The sequence below is a fragment of the Pristiophorus japonicus genome, chromosome 15, assembly GCF_044704955.1.
Source record: "Pristiophorus japonicus isolate sPriJap1 chromosome 15, sPriJap1.hap1, whole genome shotgun sequence".
In the NCBI taxonomy this organism is placed as follows: Eukaryota; Metazoa; Chordata; class Chondrichthyes; family Pristiophoridae; genus Pristiophorus; species Pristiophorus japonicus.
This window is the reverse complement of record NC_091991.1, coordinates 35,393,713-35,412,023: the sequence shown is the minus strand read 5'-3', so window position 1 is coordinate 35,412,023 and position 18,311 is coordinate 35,393,713. Positions and strand designations below refer to the sequence as shown.

The 18,311-nt window shown below is 40.4% G+C and overlaps 1 protein-coding gene across 3 annotated transcripts in view; it reads left to right on the top strand.

Annotated features, from left to right (window-relative positions):
- LOC139280693 (interleukin-1 receptor-associated kinase 4-like) overlaps positions 1-13,631 on the top strand; it is a 57,068-nt gene extending 43,437 nt beyond the window's left edge. For all 3 annotated transcript variants that reach the window (XM_070900308.1, XM_070900309.1, XM_070900310.1), the window contains 7 exons: positions 4,331-4,401; positions 4,510-4,624; positions 4,755-4,864; positions 9,403-9,586; positions 11,428-11,490; positions 11,862-12,020; positions 12,135-13,631. In XM_070900308.1, the coding sequence (XP_070756409.1) occupies positions 4,331-4,401; positions 4,510-4,624; positions 4,755-4,864; positions 9,403-9,586; positions 11,428-11,490; positions 11,862-12,020; positions 12,135-12,176 (744 nt within the window). In that variant the 3' untranslated portion in view covers positions 12,177-13,631. The remainder of the gene's footprint in view (positions 1-4,330; positions 4,402-4,509; positions 4,625-4,754; positions 4,865-9,402; positions 9,587-11,427; positions 11,491-11,861; positions 12,021-12,134) is intronic.
- The last annotated feature ends 4,680 nt before the right edge of the window (positions 13,632-18,311 follow it).

Genomic DNA, 18,311 nt, shown 5'->3' with positions numbered 1-18,311 from the left:
ATTAAATGGCTGAGCAGGCTCGAGGCCAGATGGCCTACTCCTGCTCCTATTTCTTATGTTCGTATGTTCTTATGTAGGAAAAATAGGAAACACAGCAAAAGTACAGGAAAAGAATCAAAGTACACTTCAAAATGCAAGAAAATGCACCAAATAAGTGTTTTAAAAAACAAAAATCTACATTTCCAGAGAGGTGAGAGGGGTGGGGGGGCGGTGCGGGTGCTTGCCTCCAGACCTTTCCAAAATATATATATATATATTTTTAACTATCGGTGCTCATTTTCCCCTTCAAAAATTTATAAATCCGCAACATCAGGATTCTTCCATTTTGTGCATCACATGCATTTCCAATAGGACTGGGGAAACAAAGGCTGACTGACTGGCATTTATGCAGCACCTTTCACGACCTCAGGGTGAGTACTTTTAAATCATCATCATAGGCAGTCCCTCGGAATCGAGGAAGACTTGCTTCCACTCTTAGCATGAGTTCTTAGGTGGCTGTACAGTCCAATACTAGAACTACAGTCTCTGTCACAGGTGGGACAGACAGTGGTTGAAGGAAAGAGTGGGCGGGGAGTCTGGTTTGCCGCACGCTCCTTCTGCTGCCTGTGCTTGATTTCTGTACGCTTTCGGCGACGAGATTCAAGGAGCTCAGCGCCTTCCCGGATGCACTTCCTCCACTTAGTGTGGTCTTTGGCCAGGGACTCCCAGGTGTCAGTGGGGATGTCTCACTTTATCAGGGAGGCTTTGAGGGTGTCCTTGTAACGTTTCCGCTGCCCACCTTTGGCTCATTTGCCATGAAGGAGTTACGAGTAGAGCGCTTGCTTTGGGAGTCTCGTGTCTGGTATGCAAACTATATGGCCTGCCCAGCGGAGCTGATCAAGTGTGGTCAGTGCTTCAATGCTGGGGATGTTGGCCTGGACGAGGATGCTAACGTTGGTGCATCTGTCCTCCCAGGGGATTTGTAGGATTTTGCGGAGACACCGTTGGCGGTATTTCTCCAGCGACTTGAGGTGTCTACTGTACGCGGTCCACGTCTTTGAGCTATATAGGAGGGTGGGTATTAATATGGCCCTGTAGACCATGAGCTTGGTGACAATTTTGAGGGCCTGGTCTTCAAACATTCTTTTCCTCAGGTGGCCGAAGGATGCACTGGCGCACTGGAGATGGTGTTGGATCTCGTCGTCAATGCCTGCTCTTTTTGATAGGAGGCTCCTGAGATAAGGGAAATAGTCATGTTGTCCAGGGCTGCGCCGTGGATCATGATGACTGGGGGGGCAGTGCTGTTCGGCGATGTCAGGCTGGTGGAGGACCTTTGTCTTACTGATGTTTAGCGTAAAGCCCATGCTTTCGCACGACTCAGTAAATACGTCGACTATGTCCTGGAGTTCAGCCTCTATGTGCGCAGACGCAGGCATGTCCGCGTACTGTAGCTCGACAACAGAGGTTGGGGTGGTCTTGGACCTGGCCTGGAGACAGCAAAGGTTGAACAGGTTCCCACTGGTTCTGTAGTTTAGTTCCACTCCAGCGGGGCGCTTGTCGACTGAACAGTGTGGAAGATTGAGAAGAGGGTTGGGGCGATGATGCAGCCCTACTTGACCCCGATCTGGACGTGGATTGGGTCTATGATGGATCCACTGGTAAGTATCACGGCCTGCATGTCGTCGTGGAACAGGCGGAGGATGGTGACGTACTTTTTAAAGTGTAGTCACTGTTGTAATGAATGAAATGCGGCACCCAATTTGTGCACAGCAAAGTCGCACAAACATGAATGATCTGATAATCTTGTTTTAGTGATGTTGATTGAGGGATAAATATTACCAGGACACTAGGGCTAACTCCCCTGCTCTTCAAAATAGTGCCAGTGGATTTTTTACAACCACCTGAGAGAGCAGACAGGGCCTCGGTTTAATGGTTCGTCTTAAAGACAGAGAAGTAACATCATTATTCCTTTCGCATTTTTTTTCAGGCATTGTGCCACTGTCTGATTTTGCTTGTATGAATTGAGTATTGATGGTGTTGAGCAGCCCTTAAGTTAAAGGAACAACTAGTAACTTACAGCTGCAACTTAAATTTAGTTTCTTCTTTAGTGTGGGTAAGTTTTTATTTAATTTTGTTTTCTTCTGCTCAATTACGTGGCTAAACTTGAGATTAGTTATTATTACTTGCATTGTGCCCCTTCACACAATGGCTATCCCTGTGGGAATCCCTGTTTATAAGTTTACTTGAAGGAGGAAGAGGATAAAAAGGAATGCCTGGGTCAAGGCAAGTCAACTTACATTATAAGAGGAGGGGGACCTTGCCATCATCACCTTTCTATCTTCATCTATTAGTGCCAGCCTTGATTTAGCAGTAACACTCTCACCTCTGAGTCTGAGGATTGTGGGTTGAAGTCCCATTCCAGAGAATTGAGCACATAATCTAGGCTGACACTCCAGTGCAGTACTGAGCGAGTTTTGGATGAGATATTAAACCAAGGCCATTTTGGCCTCAGGTGGAAGTAGAAGATCCCATGGTACTATTTCAAAGCAAATTAGGGGAGCTTTACTGGGTGTCCTGTTCAATATTTATCCCTCAACCAATGCCACTAAAGAACAGATTATCTGGTCATTATCTCATTGTCATTTGTGGGCTATTGTTGTGCGCAAATTGGCTGTCATGTTTCCTGCATTACAATAGTGTCTGTACTTCAAAAGTACGTCATTGGTTGTAAAGCACTTTGGGGTGCCCTGAGGTTGTAAAAGGCACAATACAAATGTAAGTCTTTCTTTCTCTCATAACTCACATGATAATCCATCACTTGGAAACCGCAAGTGCTAAATCAAAAAATGTATTCTCAAATGGTACAGGACGCATAATTGTGAAAAAACACAGGCGTTACTGAGTTATGCTGCTCATTGTAAAGAGCAGTTTAATTTTCTTAACCCAGCATTGTCCATTTGATACTATGAGCATTTTTCCTTTGCTTAGATATTCTTTGGGGTGTAATATTTCTGTAAATCAGTACTGGAACAGAGATGACATGTACAATTGAAGCACTAATAATAGAACTCTATTATTGTGCTGGGACCCCAACTATTTACAATGTATATTAACGACTTGGAGGAAGGGACTGAGTGTAACGTAGCCAAATTTGCCGACGATACAAAGATGGGAGGAAAAGCAACTTGTGGAATTCCCTACCGCAGAGAGTTGTTGATGCCAGTTCATTGGATATATTCAAGAGAGAGTTAGATATGGCCCTTACAGCTAAAGGGATCAAGGGGTATGGAGAGAAAGCAGGGAAGGGATACTGAGGTGAATGATCAACCATGATCTTATTGAATGGTGGTGCAGGCTCGAAGGGCCGAATGGCCTACTCCTGCACCTATTTTCTATGTTTCTATGACACACAAAATCTGCAAAAGGACATAGACAGGCTGAGTGAGCAAAAAGTTGGCAGATGGAGTATAATGTTGGAAAGTGTGAGGTCATGCACTTTGGCAGGAAAAATCAAAGAGCAAGTTATTATTTAAGTGGCGAAAGATTGCAAAGTGCTGCAGTACAGCAGGACCTGGGGGTACTTGTGCATGAAACTTAAACGGTTAGTATGCAGGTACAGCAAGTGATCAGGAAGGCCAATGGAATCTTGGCCTTTATTGCAAAGGGGATGGAGTATAAAAGCAGGGAAGTCTTGCTTACAGTTGTACATGGTATTGGTGAGGCCACACCTGGAATACTGCGTTCAGTTTTGGTTTCCATATTTACAAAAGGATATACTTGCTTTGGAGGCAGTTCAGAGAAGGTTCACAAGGTTGATTCTAGAGATGAGGGGGTTGACTTATAAAGAAAGGTTGAGTAGGTTGGGCCTCTACTCATTGGAATTCAGAAGAATGAGAGGTGATCTTATCGAAACATATAAGATTATGAGGGGGCTTGACAAGGTGGATGCAGAGAGGATGTTTCCGCTGATAGGGGAGACTAGAACTAGGGGGCATAATCTTAGAATAAGGGGCTGCCCATTTAAAACTGAGATGAGGAGAAACCCTCAGAAGAAATTTCTCCTTCTGAGGGTTGTGAATCTGTGGAATTCGCTGCCTCAGAGAACTGTGGAAGCTGAGACATTCAATAAATTTAAGACAGAAATAGACAGTTTTTTAAACAATTAGGGAATAGCGGGTTATGGAGAGCAGGCAGGGAAGTGGGCCTGAGTCCATGATCAGATCAGCCATGATTGTATTAAATGGCGGAGTAGTCTCGAGGGGCCATATGGCCTTCTCCTGCTCCTATTACGTTCTTATGTTCTTATAACTCAGCATTTTAACTAGTTTACTATTTTTTTTTATGTATATAGGCACATCAGCAAAATGTCAGTTCCGAAGAACTGAAACTTCAGTTCATTCAAGAAATTAAAACTTTGGCAAAGTATGTACAGTTTTTAGAAATACCTATAGTTGCTAATGTTTAGATTTATCAACCATTCTGGAAGTGTACTTTTAATCTAATGGTAACCTCAGTGCAATACATTTATAGATGTCAGCATGAAAACTTGGTTGAGTTAGTCGGTTTTTCCAAAGATTGGGAACATCCCTGCCTGGTATATGCTTACATGCCTAATGGGTCATTGCTGGACAGATTACATTGCCTGGTAAGTACAATTGTGTTCTGTAAAAGTTAAAATATGCTTATCTTTATTGAAGTTTTTTTTTATAAAGAGTAGAATACTCTACTATAATAATCACTTCAGCAATAAATTGTTAATTCTGAAACCTTTTCAGGATAGCACCGCTCCACTTTCTTGGAATACAAGATGCAGTATTGCTCGGGGTTCAGCCAATGGCTTAAAATACTTGCATGAAAATAATCATATCCATCGTGATGTTAAAAGGTAAAAAATACTTAATGTTTCTATTGTTTCCTTGCACTTCATATTTTGTACTCGGGGTACTGGTTATTCATGTAATGGTGTCTTTAAAAAAAACACTGGTCAAACTGCTCACGAAACTAGTGGTTATTAGAACCTTCCCATCACAACAGACTCTTTCACTGATCTAGTTGAAGCTCCATTAAAGGTTGAGAAAAAGCTGTTTCAACCAATATTCACTTATTAGCAAATTAATATCCAACTCTACCATTTGCAATTATTTTAGTCCTACTATAATACTATAGAGGTAGAAGTTGGTTAACCATTCACAGAAAGTGGTTAAGACATTTATAACAATTTTAAACAAAAAGATTGGGTAAAACAGCTTCAACTTAAGCGATAAAGTTGGAAAAGGATGTTAGATCCAAATTAGTGAACACCAACAGGGGTGATATACTAGCTGGAGCATTGGAATAAAAATTAAAGAATCTAGGTTTGAATCAGTCTTCACTGACCGTCATACTTGGTAAGAAATACTTTGTTGGTATCCTCAAGTTTGTAATAAAGCTTTTTGTGGCTGTTTTCCCCCCCCTGTTTATAAGAACATAAGAACATAAGAATTAGGAACAGGAGTAGGCCATCTAGCCTCTCGAGCCTGCTCCGCCATTCAACAAGATCATGGCTGATCTGGCCGTGGACTCAGCTCCACTTACCCGCCTGCTCCCCATAACCCTTAATTCCCTTATTGGTTAAAAATCTATCCATCTGTGATTTGAATACATTCAATGAGCTAGCCTCAACTGCTTCCTTGGGCAGAAAATTCCACAGATTAACAACCCCCTGGGTGAAGAAATTCCTTCTCAACTCGGTTTTAAATTGGCTCCCCCGTATTTTGAGGCTGTGCCCCCTAGTTCTAGTCTCCCCGACCAGTGGAAACAACCTCTCTGCCTCTATCTTGTCTATCCCTTTCATTATTTTAAATGTTTCTATAAGATCACCCCTCATCCTTCTGAACTCCAACGAGTAAAGACCCAGTCTACTCAATCTAGCATCATATCTGGAATCAGCCTAGTGAATCGTCTCTGTACCCCCTCCAAAGCTAGTATATCCTTCCATAAGTAAGGTGACCAAAACTGCACGCAGTACTCCAGGTGTGGCCTCACCAATACCCTATACAGTTGCAGCAGAACCTCCCTGCTTTTGTACTCCATCCCTCTCGCAATGAAGGCCAACTTTCCATTCGCCTTCCTGATTACCTGCTGCACCTGCAAACTAACTTTTTGGGATTCATGCACAAGGACCCCCAGGTCCCTCTGCCTAAAAGAGTTCATGCACAAGGACCCCCAGGTCCCTCTGCACCGCAGCATGTTGTAATTTCTCTTCATTCAAATAATATTCCCTTTTACTGTTTTTTTTTTCCCAAGGTGGATGACCTCACATTTTCCGACATTGTATTCCATCTGCCAAACCTTAGCCCATTCGCTTAACCTATCTAAATCTCTTTGCAGCCTCTCTGTGTCCTCTACACAACCCGCTTTCCCATTAATCTTTGTGCCATCTGCAAATTTGGTTACACTACACTCTGTCCCCTCTTCCAGGTCATCTATGTATATTGTAAACAGTTGTGGTCCCAGCACCGATCCCTGTGGCACTCCACTAACCACCGATTTCCAACCCGAAAAGGACCATTTATCGCGACTCTCTGCTTTCTGTTAGCCAGCCAATTCTCGATCCATGCCAATACATTTCCTCTGACTCCGCGTACCTTTATCTTCTGCAGTAACCTTTTGTGTGGCACCTTATCGAATGCCTTTTGGAAATCTAAATACACCACATCCATCGGTACACCTCTATCCACCATGCTCGTTATATCCTCAAAGAATTCCAGTAAGTTAGTTAAACATGATTTCCCCTTCATGAATCCATGTTGCGTCTGCTTGATTGCACTATTCCTATCTAGATGTCCCGCTATTTCGTCCTTAATGATAGCTTCAAGCATTTTCCCCACTACAGATGTTAAATTAACCGGTCTATAGTTACATGCCTTTTGTCTGCCCCCTTTTTTAAACAGAGGCGTTACATTAGCTGCTTTCCAATCCGCTGGCACCTCCCCAGAGTCCAGAGAATTTTGGTAGATTATAACGAATGCATCTGCTATAACTTCCGCCATCTCTTTTAATACCCTGGGATGCATTTCATCAGGACCAGGGAACTTGTCTACCTCGAGTCCCATTAGCCTGTCCAGCACTACCCCCCTAGTGATGGTGATTATCTCAAGGTCCTCCCTTCCCACATTCCCGTGACCAGCAATTTTTGGCATGGTTTTTGTGTCTTCCACTGTGAAGACCGAAGCAAAATAATTGTTTACGGTCTTAGCCATTTCCACATTTCCCATTATTAAATCCCCCTTATCTTCTAAGGCACCAACATTTACTTTAGTCACTCTTTTCTGTTTTATATATCCGTAAAAGCTTTTACTATCTGTTTTGCGCAAGTTTACTTTCATAATCTATCTTTCCTTTCTTTATTGCTTTCTTAGTCATTCTTTGCTATCGTTTAAAATTTTCCCAATCTTCTAGTTTCCCACTAACCTTGGCCACCTTATACGCATTGGTTTTTAATTTGATACTCTCCTTTATTTCCTTGGTTATCCACGGCTGGTTATCCCTTCTCTTACCGCCCTTCTTTTTCACTGGAATATATTTTTGTTGAGCACTATGAAAGAGCTCCTTAAAAGTCCTCCACTGTTCCTCAATTGTGTCTGTGTTCTCAGTCTACTTTAGCCAACTCTGCCCTCATCCCACTGTAGTCCCCTTTGTTTAAGCATAGTACGCTCATTTGAGACACTACTTCCTCACCCTCAATCTGTATTACAAATTCAACCCTACTGTGATCACTCATTCCGAGAGGATCTTTTACTCGGAGATCGTTTATTATTCCTGTCTCATTACACAGGACCAGATCTAAGCTAGCTTGCTCCCTTGTAGGTTCTGTAACATACTGTTCTAAGAAACAATCCCGTATGCATTCTATGAATTCCTCCTCAAGGCTACCCCGTGCGATTTGATTTGACCAATCGATATGTAGGTTAAAATCCCCCATGATTACTACTGTTCCTTTTTCACATGTCTCCATTATTCCCTTGATTATTGTCCACCCCACCGTGAAGTTATTATTTGGGGGCCTATAAACTACGCCCACCAGTGACTTTTTCCCCTTACTATCTCTAATCTCCACCCACAATGATTCAACATTTTGTTCATTAGAGCCAATATCATCTCTCACAATTGCCCTGATATCATCCTTTATTAACAGAGCTACCCCACCTCCTTTCCCTTCTTGTCTATCTTTCCGAATTGTCAGATACCCCTGCATGTTTAATTCCCAGTCTTGGCCACCCTGCAACCACGTTTCTGTAATGGCCACCAAATCATACCCATTTGTAATGATTTGTGCCGTCAACTCATTTACTTTATTTCGAATGCTGCGTGCATTTAGGTAGAGTGTTTTACCACTAGTTTTTAAACCATGATTTTTAGTTTTGACCCCTCCTGCAGCCCCTTTATATTCATACATGCTATATATCATTCCCTTGTCAAGAGCAGGAAAGCAGCTTTCTCTCAGGTCTACAGCTATAGTAGGCTAACATGCTGCGAGGTGCACGAGAGGAAAGTGGCATAGCTCTACTGTTAATGTTTCCCTCACAATAAAAAAGTCCTTGACTTACACTATGACCTCTGAGTTGAGCTCGTCACTCAGTGCTGTATTCAGTAATGAAGTATACAAAATGAATTTGAGTCACAAGTATATAAACTATCAGAAACCCTTGAGCCGGAACACCAATGATCCCACTCTGCTGCCATAATAATGACAGAATGGGACTTTCAGTACTGGCACACCTTGAGATAGGGATGCAGAATGGAATGCTCACCAGCCAAGTGTGGTGAAAACAGCAGGTCTGACCAAAGTCTTCAGTTCAAACTTGAAATTGGCCAAATTATAGAAAGGCTGATTTCATTCGGGCCAAATCTGCAGTCATTGAGTATTTCAGACCATGAAACTTGGCCTGGAGCACACTTATGGTCCTCACTTCTGCTGATGGTGGAATTGTACACCTACCTCTTGCCTGCCTATTATATTGGGAGTATTGGAGATGGGAATTCCGATAAGTGACATCATTCCACTGGTCCTGCCTTCTTTAATCACATCAGGTTGCAAACGGGCAGATGCAACAGCAAGCTGCCCCTCGTCATACAGGAAGTTCCACCATAAGTTCCAACAGGCGGAGACCTAGCTTAACTTGCTACCATTTCCACTGCTAAAGGACTTTGCTCACCTGTACATCCACTGGCAAATGCAGGGATGTTCAGGGCCTAAGTTTCCATTCCCTATTTCTTTCTGAGGCAGAGTATTTAATATAGTACATTGAGCTCAATATATACCATTTTATGTATTCTTAGCAACCCTAAGAAGAAAGCATGTGCAATCATCAAATCATTGAAGCCTGTCCTTATATAGATTATAGCTCTCAAAAATTGTTTGCTGATCATTTTGTTTTTCAGTGCAAATATCTTGTTGGATGGTAAATTTGTTCCTAAGATTTCAGACTTTGGACTTACTCGAGCTTCATCACATTTAGCACAGACAGTGTTAACTGAGAACATCGTAGGCACAACAGCGTATATGGCCCCAGAAGCATTGCGTGGGGAAATTACACCAAAGTCAGATATTTTTAGCTTTGGCGTGGTAGGTACTTGTGGTTATTTTCCCGAGACCTGAATGAGTAAAATTTTCTCCAGTTTAGTGTCAGCAAAACTATTGGATTGTATGTCTCAGAAAACTGAAGTTATAAGTAAATCATATTTATAAGAATGGATTTTCCTCTTAAACACCCAAAATCAGCATCATATCCTTGATTTTCCTGAGGACCATTGGTGAGCTCCGCTTCTTGGTGAGAATACCGCCAGAAGCCCAACACAAATTCCTGAGGAAACTGGGCTGGAGTCAGAGTCACAATTAGGGTCAAAAGACCTGTCCCAAACCTTTCAGGGCAAGATCAGGAAAATCCAACATATTCTGAATGTTACTCATTTTAAATATTCACCTAATACTTGACCTTTGGCATTTAAGAAGAAATGGAATTTTAGAGCCACGTTTAATACAACTTTCAGAAAAAGAAAACAACTAAACTGACTCTGACCGTTGTGCATTAATCCCTCCTTGTCCTCTCTGGAGTCTTTAATACAATTGCCCACAACATGCTCTTCCAGTACACCTCTTTTGTCCAGCTCCATTGGACAACCCTTGCTTGTTTTCACCCGTACTTAACTGATCATACTGATTACCAGAACATTTCCAGCAATTGTTACTTTTCCCACCTCGGCACCGTTACCTCTGGAGGCCTGTATGGTTCAATCCTTGGCCCTCCCTCCTTTTCCTTATCTATATGCTGCCCCTCTTGGCAATATTATCCACAGTCATGGGGTTAGCTTCCATGTGCGCTGATGCCATTCAAGCTCTACCTCTCCACCAGCTTAATCTTGTCAGACTGTTTGACATCCAGTCTGAAATTTCTTGCAGTTAAACATTGGGAATACTGAAGTAATTATCTTCAGCTCATATTACAAACTCCGTAGCCTCTACACTGATCGTAGCTGCTCTCAGGTTGAGCTAGACTATTGGTAACCTTGCTGTCCTATTAGATCGTGAGCTATCCTCACCATCAAAAAGACCACCTATTTCTGCTTCTACCTTAGCCCTCCTGCTGCTAAAACCCTCAACCACACCTTTGTCACTTTCAGACTCCACTATTCCAACGCTCTTGTGGCCTTCACCCCCAACCATTGGGGGTGATGACTTCAGCAATGTGGAATTTTCTCCCTTAACCCCCTCTCTGAAACCAATCTCTTTGACCAAGCTTTTAGTCTCCTCTCATCCTTTAGCTTTCTGTTGATTACATCTCTGTGACATGTTTTGGTATGTTTTTCTACTTTACAATAACTTACATTTCTGAAATATCTTTAAAGTCCAGTTGAAAGCTATAAAAATCATAACCTCACAAAAGGTGAACAAATCCAAGAAATTCAAAGAATAAATATACATGGGGAATTACCATACAAAAAATTAGTAACATAATTCTGTTAATAAGCACCCATTCTGAAAGCAGGAAAAAATACTATATTCCATATGATTAATATTTTCATACCATTTGCTAAATGTAGTTTTACAATAAGTTTGCACTATCCATAAATGGCAATGAAATTTTACTTTACCCTTATTAAAATGACAAAGATAAATACCACCACATTAAGGAAGGTCCATTGGTGTGAAAAGATGAACACAAAGTCTAATTGCAGGGTATCAAATTAGAATTGCATACCTGTAACAAATAAGTGTGTGTTGGGACCATGTACTCCTAAAGCTAAGGAGATTTGATCCCGTTGGATTTCCCTCTTTGCCCTCTACCTCTCCCCAAAAGTAATCCAGCAAGGTGCAAAGAAACAATATTTTCAAATGTTGTAGTTTTTAAATATTCCAGATAACTTGAATAATATGAATAACTGTGCCTTTCTGTCTCTTACACACAGGTCTTACTAGAAATAATAACTGGACTTCCACCAGTTGATGAACATCGTGAACCACAACTATTGGTAATGCAACATTCTCATATTTCTATTTGTAGTACTAAATGGGCACCAATGCATCTTAACTGGGTTGATGTCTCGTGTTCTAGTGTGTGGAAAATTTAAAGTTCTGAACGCTCTCCCCTGTGTTCTTTCTCCTTCGTGCTAAGAAGTCAAATTCTGATGCATTGAAGTGATAGTATTGTGCAACAGTATTGTTGCAGAATTGTGTTAATTTAAGGATTTGAATATTTAAAAGAAACAAATTAACCGATCAGTGTTGTGTTGGATTCAATCTGATAATCACTAGCATTTATAAGTATATAATTTGATTTGCATACTGAGGTTAACAGAATTAAAAATTAGATCTTATTTTTACTTTATCTTTAATCCTAAAGCTTGATATCAAAGAAGAAATTGATGAAGAAGAAATAACAATTGAGCATTATGTTGATAAAAAGATGAAGGACTGGGACTCTCTGGCAATTCAGAAAATGTATTTAACTGCACATCAGTGTTTAAATGAAAAGAAGAATAAGAGGCCAGATATTAAAAAGGTTTGTAGCTTTGACATGTATATACACCTATCTATTCAGGTAAAGGATGTATAACTATTTTAAATATTTATTTTCTTATTTTTAATGCAAAAATATTTTTACTGCTATTTACAGGTGTATGCTTCATTACAAGAGACCTCTTCACTTGCTTCATAATGAGATGAAGCCTGGACCCTTCGTTACTGGTCACAAGAAACGTGTTATTCAGTGCAAACTTTGCATCTTGGCTACATCTACAGTATTCTTGAGTAAACTTGTGTGTGTGTTTCTAGGTCCACTTATTCCTTATAGCATGTTTTCAGAATAAAAGTTCTCATGTACACCATCTACATCATGATCACCATCATGTGCATCAATGTTCTTCTTTCTACTTATAAATAACAAAGACTTAACCAAAGTGGAAGAAGAAAACATACAGGTAGAAAAGAACCAATCATATTATGCAAAATCTTTTTCTTGTCATTTTTCTTCACTGATCACATTCCACCAAAAATAAAGTTTTACGCAATCACAAACAAAGGGATACAGGATGCACCGCCCTCTTCAAGAGGAAATCTTTAAATAATATGGTTGCTTTAAATGCTGTGAATTGTGACATGAGTGAATGTGATATCTGAACAAATATGTAACTCCATTTATGGCATACTGATTTCAACACTTCTGGGGTTCCATAAACGTCAGACTTGATTTAGGAAGCCAGCCCCACACCATGTTTTGTGCTTCGCATCGGGGTTTAATTTTCTGTTACTCCACAATAACCAGTCCCAGTACCCACACATCCGAAGCTCAACCCAGCATGCACCCTCATTATAAACCTTGTGCTGGCCTCCATCTGGAGCTGCCTCCTCCACATTTGGTCTCATCAAATACACAAACTAACCTCACCCTCACTCTGCAAAGCTCACAACAATTAACTGCATTTCCAAAACCAGTTCAGAATCTATTTGTGCGAGTGTCAGCATACAGCTAGGAATGTAATTTAAATTACAGATTCAAACTGGCTTCATTAACAAATTCATAACCCTGCAAATGAGAACATGTTTACAATTAGGCAAAGCTCTGCTTTGTACATGCATAAACCCGAGTTCTCCTGGACCGAGTGGTGCATACTGGCATTATACCTTTAACTACCCACTTTCCCAACTCTCCTGAAGGCAGACTCTTGCTAGGTAAAGTTGCACAACATTGTGAACACTATAGGATCTTGCCCAAGAGATAATTTTTTGTGTGCAAGCCTAGACAGTGATTTAATATGTACACAGAAAATTGTTAGTGATTCATTGTGAGCTTAGCTGTAATTTAGAATTTTCATTTTCCTCTCAAAAGCTTGCAGCACCAGGAGAGAAATGAGATTTTGACCAGTGGAATATTTATTTCATTTACATCATATTCGATACGAGACCACACATGTGCCAGATTGTTTGCAGTGCAAAGAGCCTCATATTATCATCCAATAAAGTCATAATGGTCTTGCATGCTTTCATTTATTTTGTAATATAAAACTGAGAAATATTGCTAGCTTTGGTTATCCAATTTGCATACATTAGTGTTTAATGTGAAAAATGCTATATGATTTACAAATCTTAAAATAAAACAATTGCTACACCAGTAGTTTTTTTTCTTTGTTATGAAACAGCATGGATAAGATCAATGCTGCATTCAATAGAGCTAGAATTTAAGGCAAACAAGAACTGAGGTCTACTCAAAATGAAATTTTAACCCTTACCAATGCTAATCAAATGCATGTAATTTCTATTTAGTCTAACCGCAACTCAAACAAGCACGAGAGTTCTTATTAAATACTGCATGAGAATACAAAAGTGTGTGCTTGAAATCTAATCAGCACACAACTTATTCCAAAGAGAACTTTCCTTTTTTATCTAGTTGGATGCTGCTTCAAAACTATGAGAATTGCATAACTGCCTTATACAGATAGGTTATACAACAATTTCCAGTAACTATTGAGACCAATTCACATTATACTTGTAAAAAAAAACACTTTTTGATCCAGTGGACTTCAGCTGTAAAGCAGAGCAGTACAAATAATACAGCACTAGTGGGAAAAACATTAAGAATGTTATTTACAAAATAAACATTATGGAGAGTTGGCCCACATTTTGGTTTAAGATTGAAGAAGTCCTTATAGCAGGCTATAAGGGAATAAGATGATAGATTGAGCTGTCATCTTTTGGGAATGAGAATCCCAGAAACTATACAAAGGGCTGGAGTTCAACAGCCACAATCATGCTAGTCAAGAGGCGGAGGAAAACAAACCCCAGACATGTAAATCAGAAAACCATAAAAAGTGAGTTTGTGTTGTGTGAAGGCAGACATGAGCAGCTGTTACATAGACTTGCATAGTATTTACAGCACAGAAACAATCCTTTCAGCCCAACAGGTCCATGTCGGTGTTTATGCTCCACACGAGCCAATCTCCCACCCTTCAATCTAACCCTATCAACATATCCTTCTATTCCTTTAGCCCTCATGTGCTTATCTAGCTTCCCCATGCATGCACCTATGCTATTCGCCTTAACTACTTGTGGTAGTGAGTTCCGGGTTCTAACCACTCTCTGGGTAAAGAAGTTTCTCCTGAATTCCCTATTGGATTTATTAATGGCTATCTTGTATTTATGGCCCCTAATTCTGGTCTCGCTCGCAGTGGAAACATCTTTACGTATATCCTATTAAACCTTTTCATAATCTTAAAAGGCCATCTTGCGACAGGGCTAGGATTTTCACAGAAAAATAAAGTTAATTGAGTAGAAACACAACTCAAGTCCAGGAAAACAGAACTAAAGAAGAATCTGGGGTGTTGAAGCATTCCAACTTGAATACACTCTTAATTGGAGAAATGGTATAATCTATAAACAACTTTCTCAAATTCTGAGACACCTTCAAATATGTGTCAGCCATGGCTCAGTCAGTAGCACTCTCACCTGAGTCAAGGTTGTAGGTTCAAGTACTATTCCAGAGACTTGAGCACACAATCCAAGCTGACACTTCAATGCAGTACAGAGGGTGTGCTGCACTGTTGAAGGTGCCATCTTTCGGATGAGATGTTAAACAGAGGCCACATCTTCCCACTCGGTCCCATGACACTATTTAAAGAAGAGCAGGGGAGTTTTCCCCAGTGATCTGGCCAATATTTATTCCTCAACCAACATCACTAAAAAGAAACAAATGATCTGACTGCTATTTGTGGGACCTTGCTGTGCGCAAATTAGCTGCCACGTTTCCTATATTACAACAGTGACAACATTTCAAAAGTACTTGATTGGTTGTAAAGTGCTTTGGGACATCCTGAGAAACCAAACCTAGTACCAATTTGAACAAAAATGCTTGCACTTCAAATTATCTTTATCCTTGACTGAATTACCTGATGCTATTTAGGTCTTTAACTCTTAAGAAACGGAGTAGGAATGTATCGTTTGGGAAGGGTTGATTTGACAAGAAACTACCCATCTTGTCATATACTAATACAACAGATTTGGAAATCAGAATGGTAGTAATTTCATATAACATTTTGAAACAAGACTGCCTTACTAGCAATATGTTATTACTATTTGATATACAGAAAACATTGGTAAACCAAGTATCTGTGGATCAAATTAATGCCAACCATTTAAATTTGGATCAATGATTTGGTGTGAGTGGCAATGTTCTGAATGGAAAAATACACAACACAATTTTTTGAGACTCAGTCTTCTATTCTTACAGACAAAAACTCTTCATTAAATATTACAATTATAACATTTGAATTTTATAAAGCTGTTATATAGAGGAATATTGCATACACTTGTTTAAAGTCTAACCTCAAATTCAAGAAAATGAAATTTGAGGATTAGAATTATAACTCGAGCTTTACATTGCATCTCAGTTACTCACCATTACAAGGTCAACAAAATAAAAAATTGCATAGCAGGAGTTTGTGAGATCAACAGATATATTACAATGCAATGGGTTAAAGCTATATTGTGATCCGACAGTGTCAGATTAACATGTCGGCATTGGTTCTTCACAAATGATTTGATTTGTAACAGGAAAAATTGGTATTCTTGTTATGTAAATACATATAGAACTAATGGTCTTGACAATTTCAACTCCAAGTCTATTGATCCCTGTAGTTGAGACTGATTTCACAAGCCTCACTCTGTGTACCATTGAGATATAGTTTGAAGTTAATAGCATTTACTTTACTGCAGCCATCAGCATCCAGCTACAGCAAGGAACCAAATTGGATTACCAGCAACATGTGAACTGATGTGAAATGCATGTTTAGTCAGGAGGGTTTCTGTACAATCCATACCACATGATTAAATCCAGAATTTTATTAGGATCTGTTTGCCTGATGTGGATCAAACTAACACTCCCCATAGGAACATCACTCCTACCTAAACCCAGAGGGCTTGGCTTAAGTACATGCAATCGTACTACTTAACCAGCTAAAATTACATAGCTTACAACAACTTGCATTTATTTAGCACCTTTAATATAGGAAGATATCCCAAGGTGCTTCACGGAGGAATAAGGAAAAAAAACAGACATCAAAAAGGTGGAAAGGTTAGGTGGGATGTCAAAAAGCTTGGTCAAAGACGTAGGATTTAAGGAGAGCCTTGGAGAAGCGAGAGGTGAAAATTTCTGTGAGGAAATTCCAGAGCATGGGGCCAAGGCAGCTGAAAGCACAGCCGTCAATGGTGGGGCAATGGTGTTGAAATATACATGGGGCCAGAGTCTGAGTAAGAGAATATGAAGTGGGTGTTGTAGGTGGTCACAGAGATAGGGAAGGGCAAGGCCAAGGAGGTATTTAAACACAAGGATGACCATCTGAAATGAGGCATTAGGAAATCAGGAGACCAGAAGTGGTGGGTAAGCAGGACTTGATATGGGATAGGGTATGGGCAGCATGGTGTTGGATGAGCTGAAGCTTATGGAAGCTGGTAGATGGGAGGCCACCCAGGAGTGCATATGAATAATTGAGTTTGGAGGTGAGGATTTAGTGGTAAATGGTCTGAGGTTAGGACAAAAGTGGGAAATGTTACAGAGGTGGAGGGAGGCAGGCTTTGTGAAGATGAGGATATTGGGTCAGAAATTCAGCTTCAAATGCTGAGGTGGCAAAATGTCTAGTTGAACCCGAGATAGTAGCCAGGAAAGGGAGGGGTCAGTGGTGGAGTTGGTGGCATGGTTACAGTGTATGTAGCAGAGTGTTAAGTTTCCTGTTGCTTCTCAAACTACGAGCACCCACCCTTTAGAATATTGGCTGAGAGAGTTATTTGGAGCCCAATGGGAAGAATTTCAGCCCCAGTGAGAGGCCTATTCCTCTAGGTTACATCAAAAGCCAAACTGGCTGGTCACACATAAACAGAGCCCTGGAATACAGGTTAGTCTGCTTGGGTCTCCCATTGACAGGCACATCATATGTTTTCGCTGATGGGAGGGCCAAGAACTAGAGGGCATGATCTTAGAATAAGGGGCCGCCCATTTAAAAGAGATGAGGAGAAATTTCTTCTCTGAGGGTTGTAAATCTGTGGAATTCGCTGCTTCAGAGAGCTGTGGAAGCTGGGACATTGAATAACTTTAAGTCAGAAATAGACAGTTGCTTAAACGATAAGGTGATAAGGGGTTATGGGGAGCGGGCGGGGAAGTGGAACTGAGTCCACGATCAGATCAGCCATGATCTTATTGAATAGCGGAGCAGGGGCCGTATGGCCTACTCCTGTTCCTATTTCTTATGTTCTTATATTAGTCTCTTTTGGTTGAATTGGCTCCAGGAAACGTATGTATCATTACCCAAGGATAAACATAATCTTAGTTAAAATAAGTGTACTTTGACACATTTTAAAGTTGTAGTGAGTTTTGTACATTAAATACAACTCTTCATTTTACGTAGTCTTCATCCAGGTAGTAGGCAATTATGTATGATGGTTAGACCTGACCCTTTCATCTCTAGTACTGGGGCTTCAAATCCTTCTCAATTATGCAAGACAATGAAGTGTAGCTACAACTCACTGTCTTGGTAAAGCCAAACGTTTGGAGTCCAATCTAACCATTAGTTAGATTACACTATCAGATGATTAAAGTTTAATCTTATACAATCCATCTTCCTAGTGATGCAATATCAATGTTCAGCACGTTAAAAAAAAAACATCTTAGGGCAACTAGGATTGGTACAGTCTTGCCAGTAAATACAGTCTTGCCAGTGTCGCTCACATCCTGAGGAAAAATAAATAGGGAAAAAAACTATAGTGTAAAGAGAAAAGTCAACTAGATCCATACCCTTACTGTCCTAAA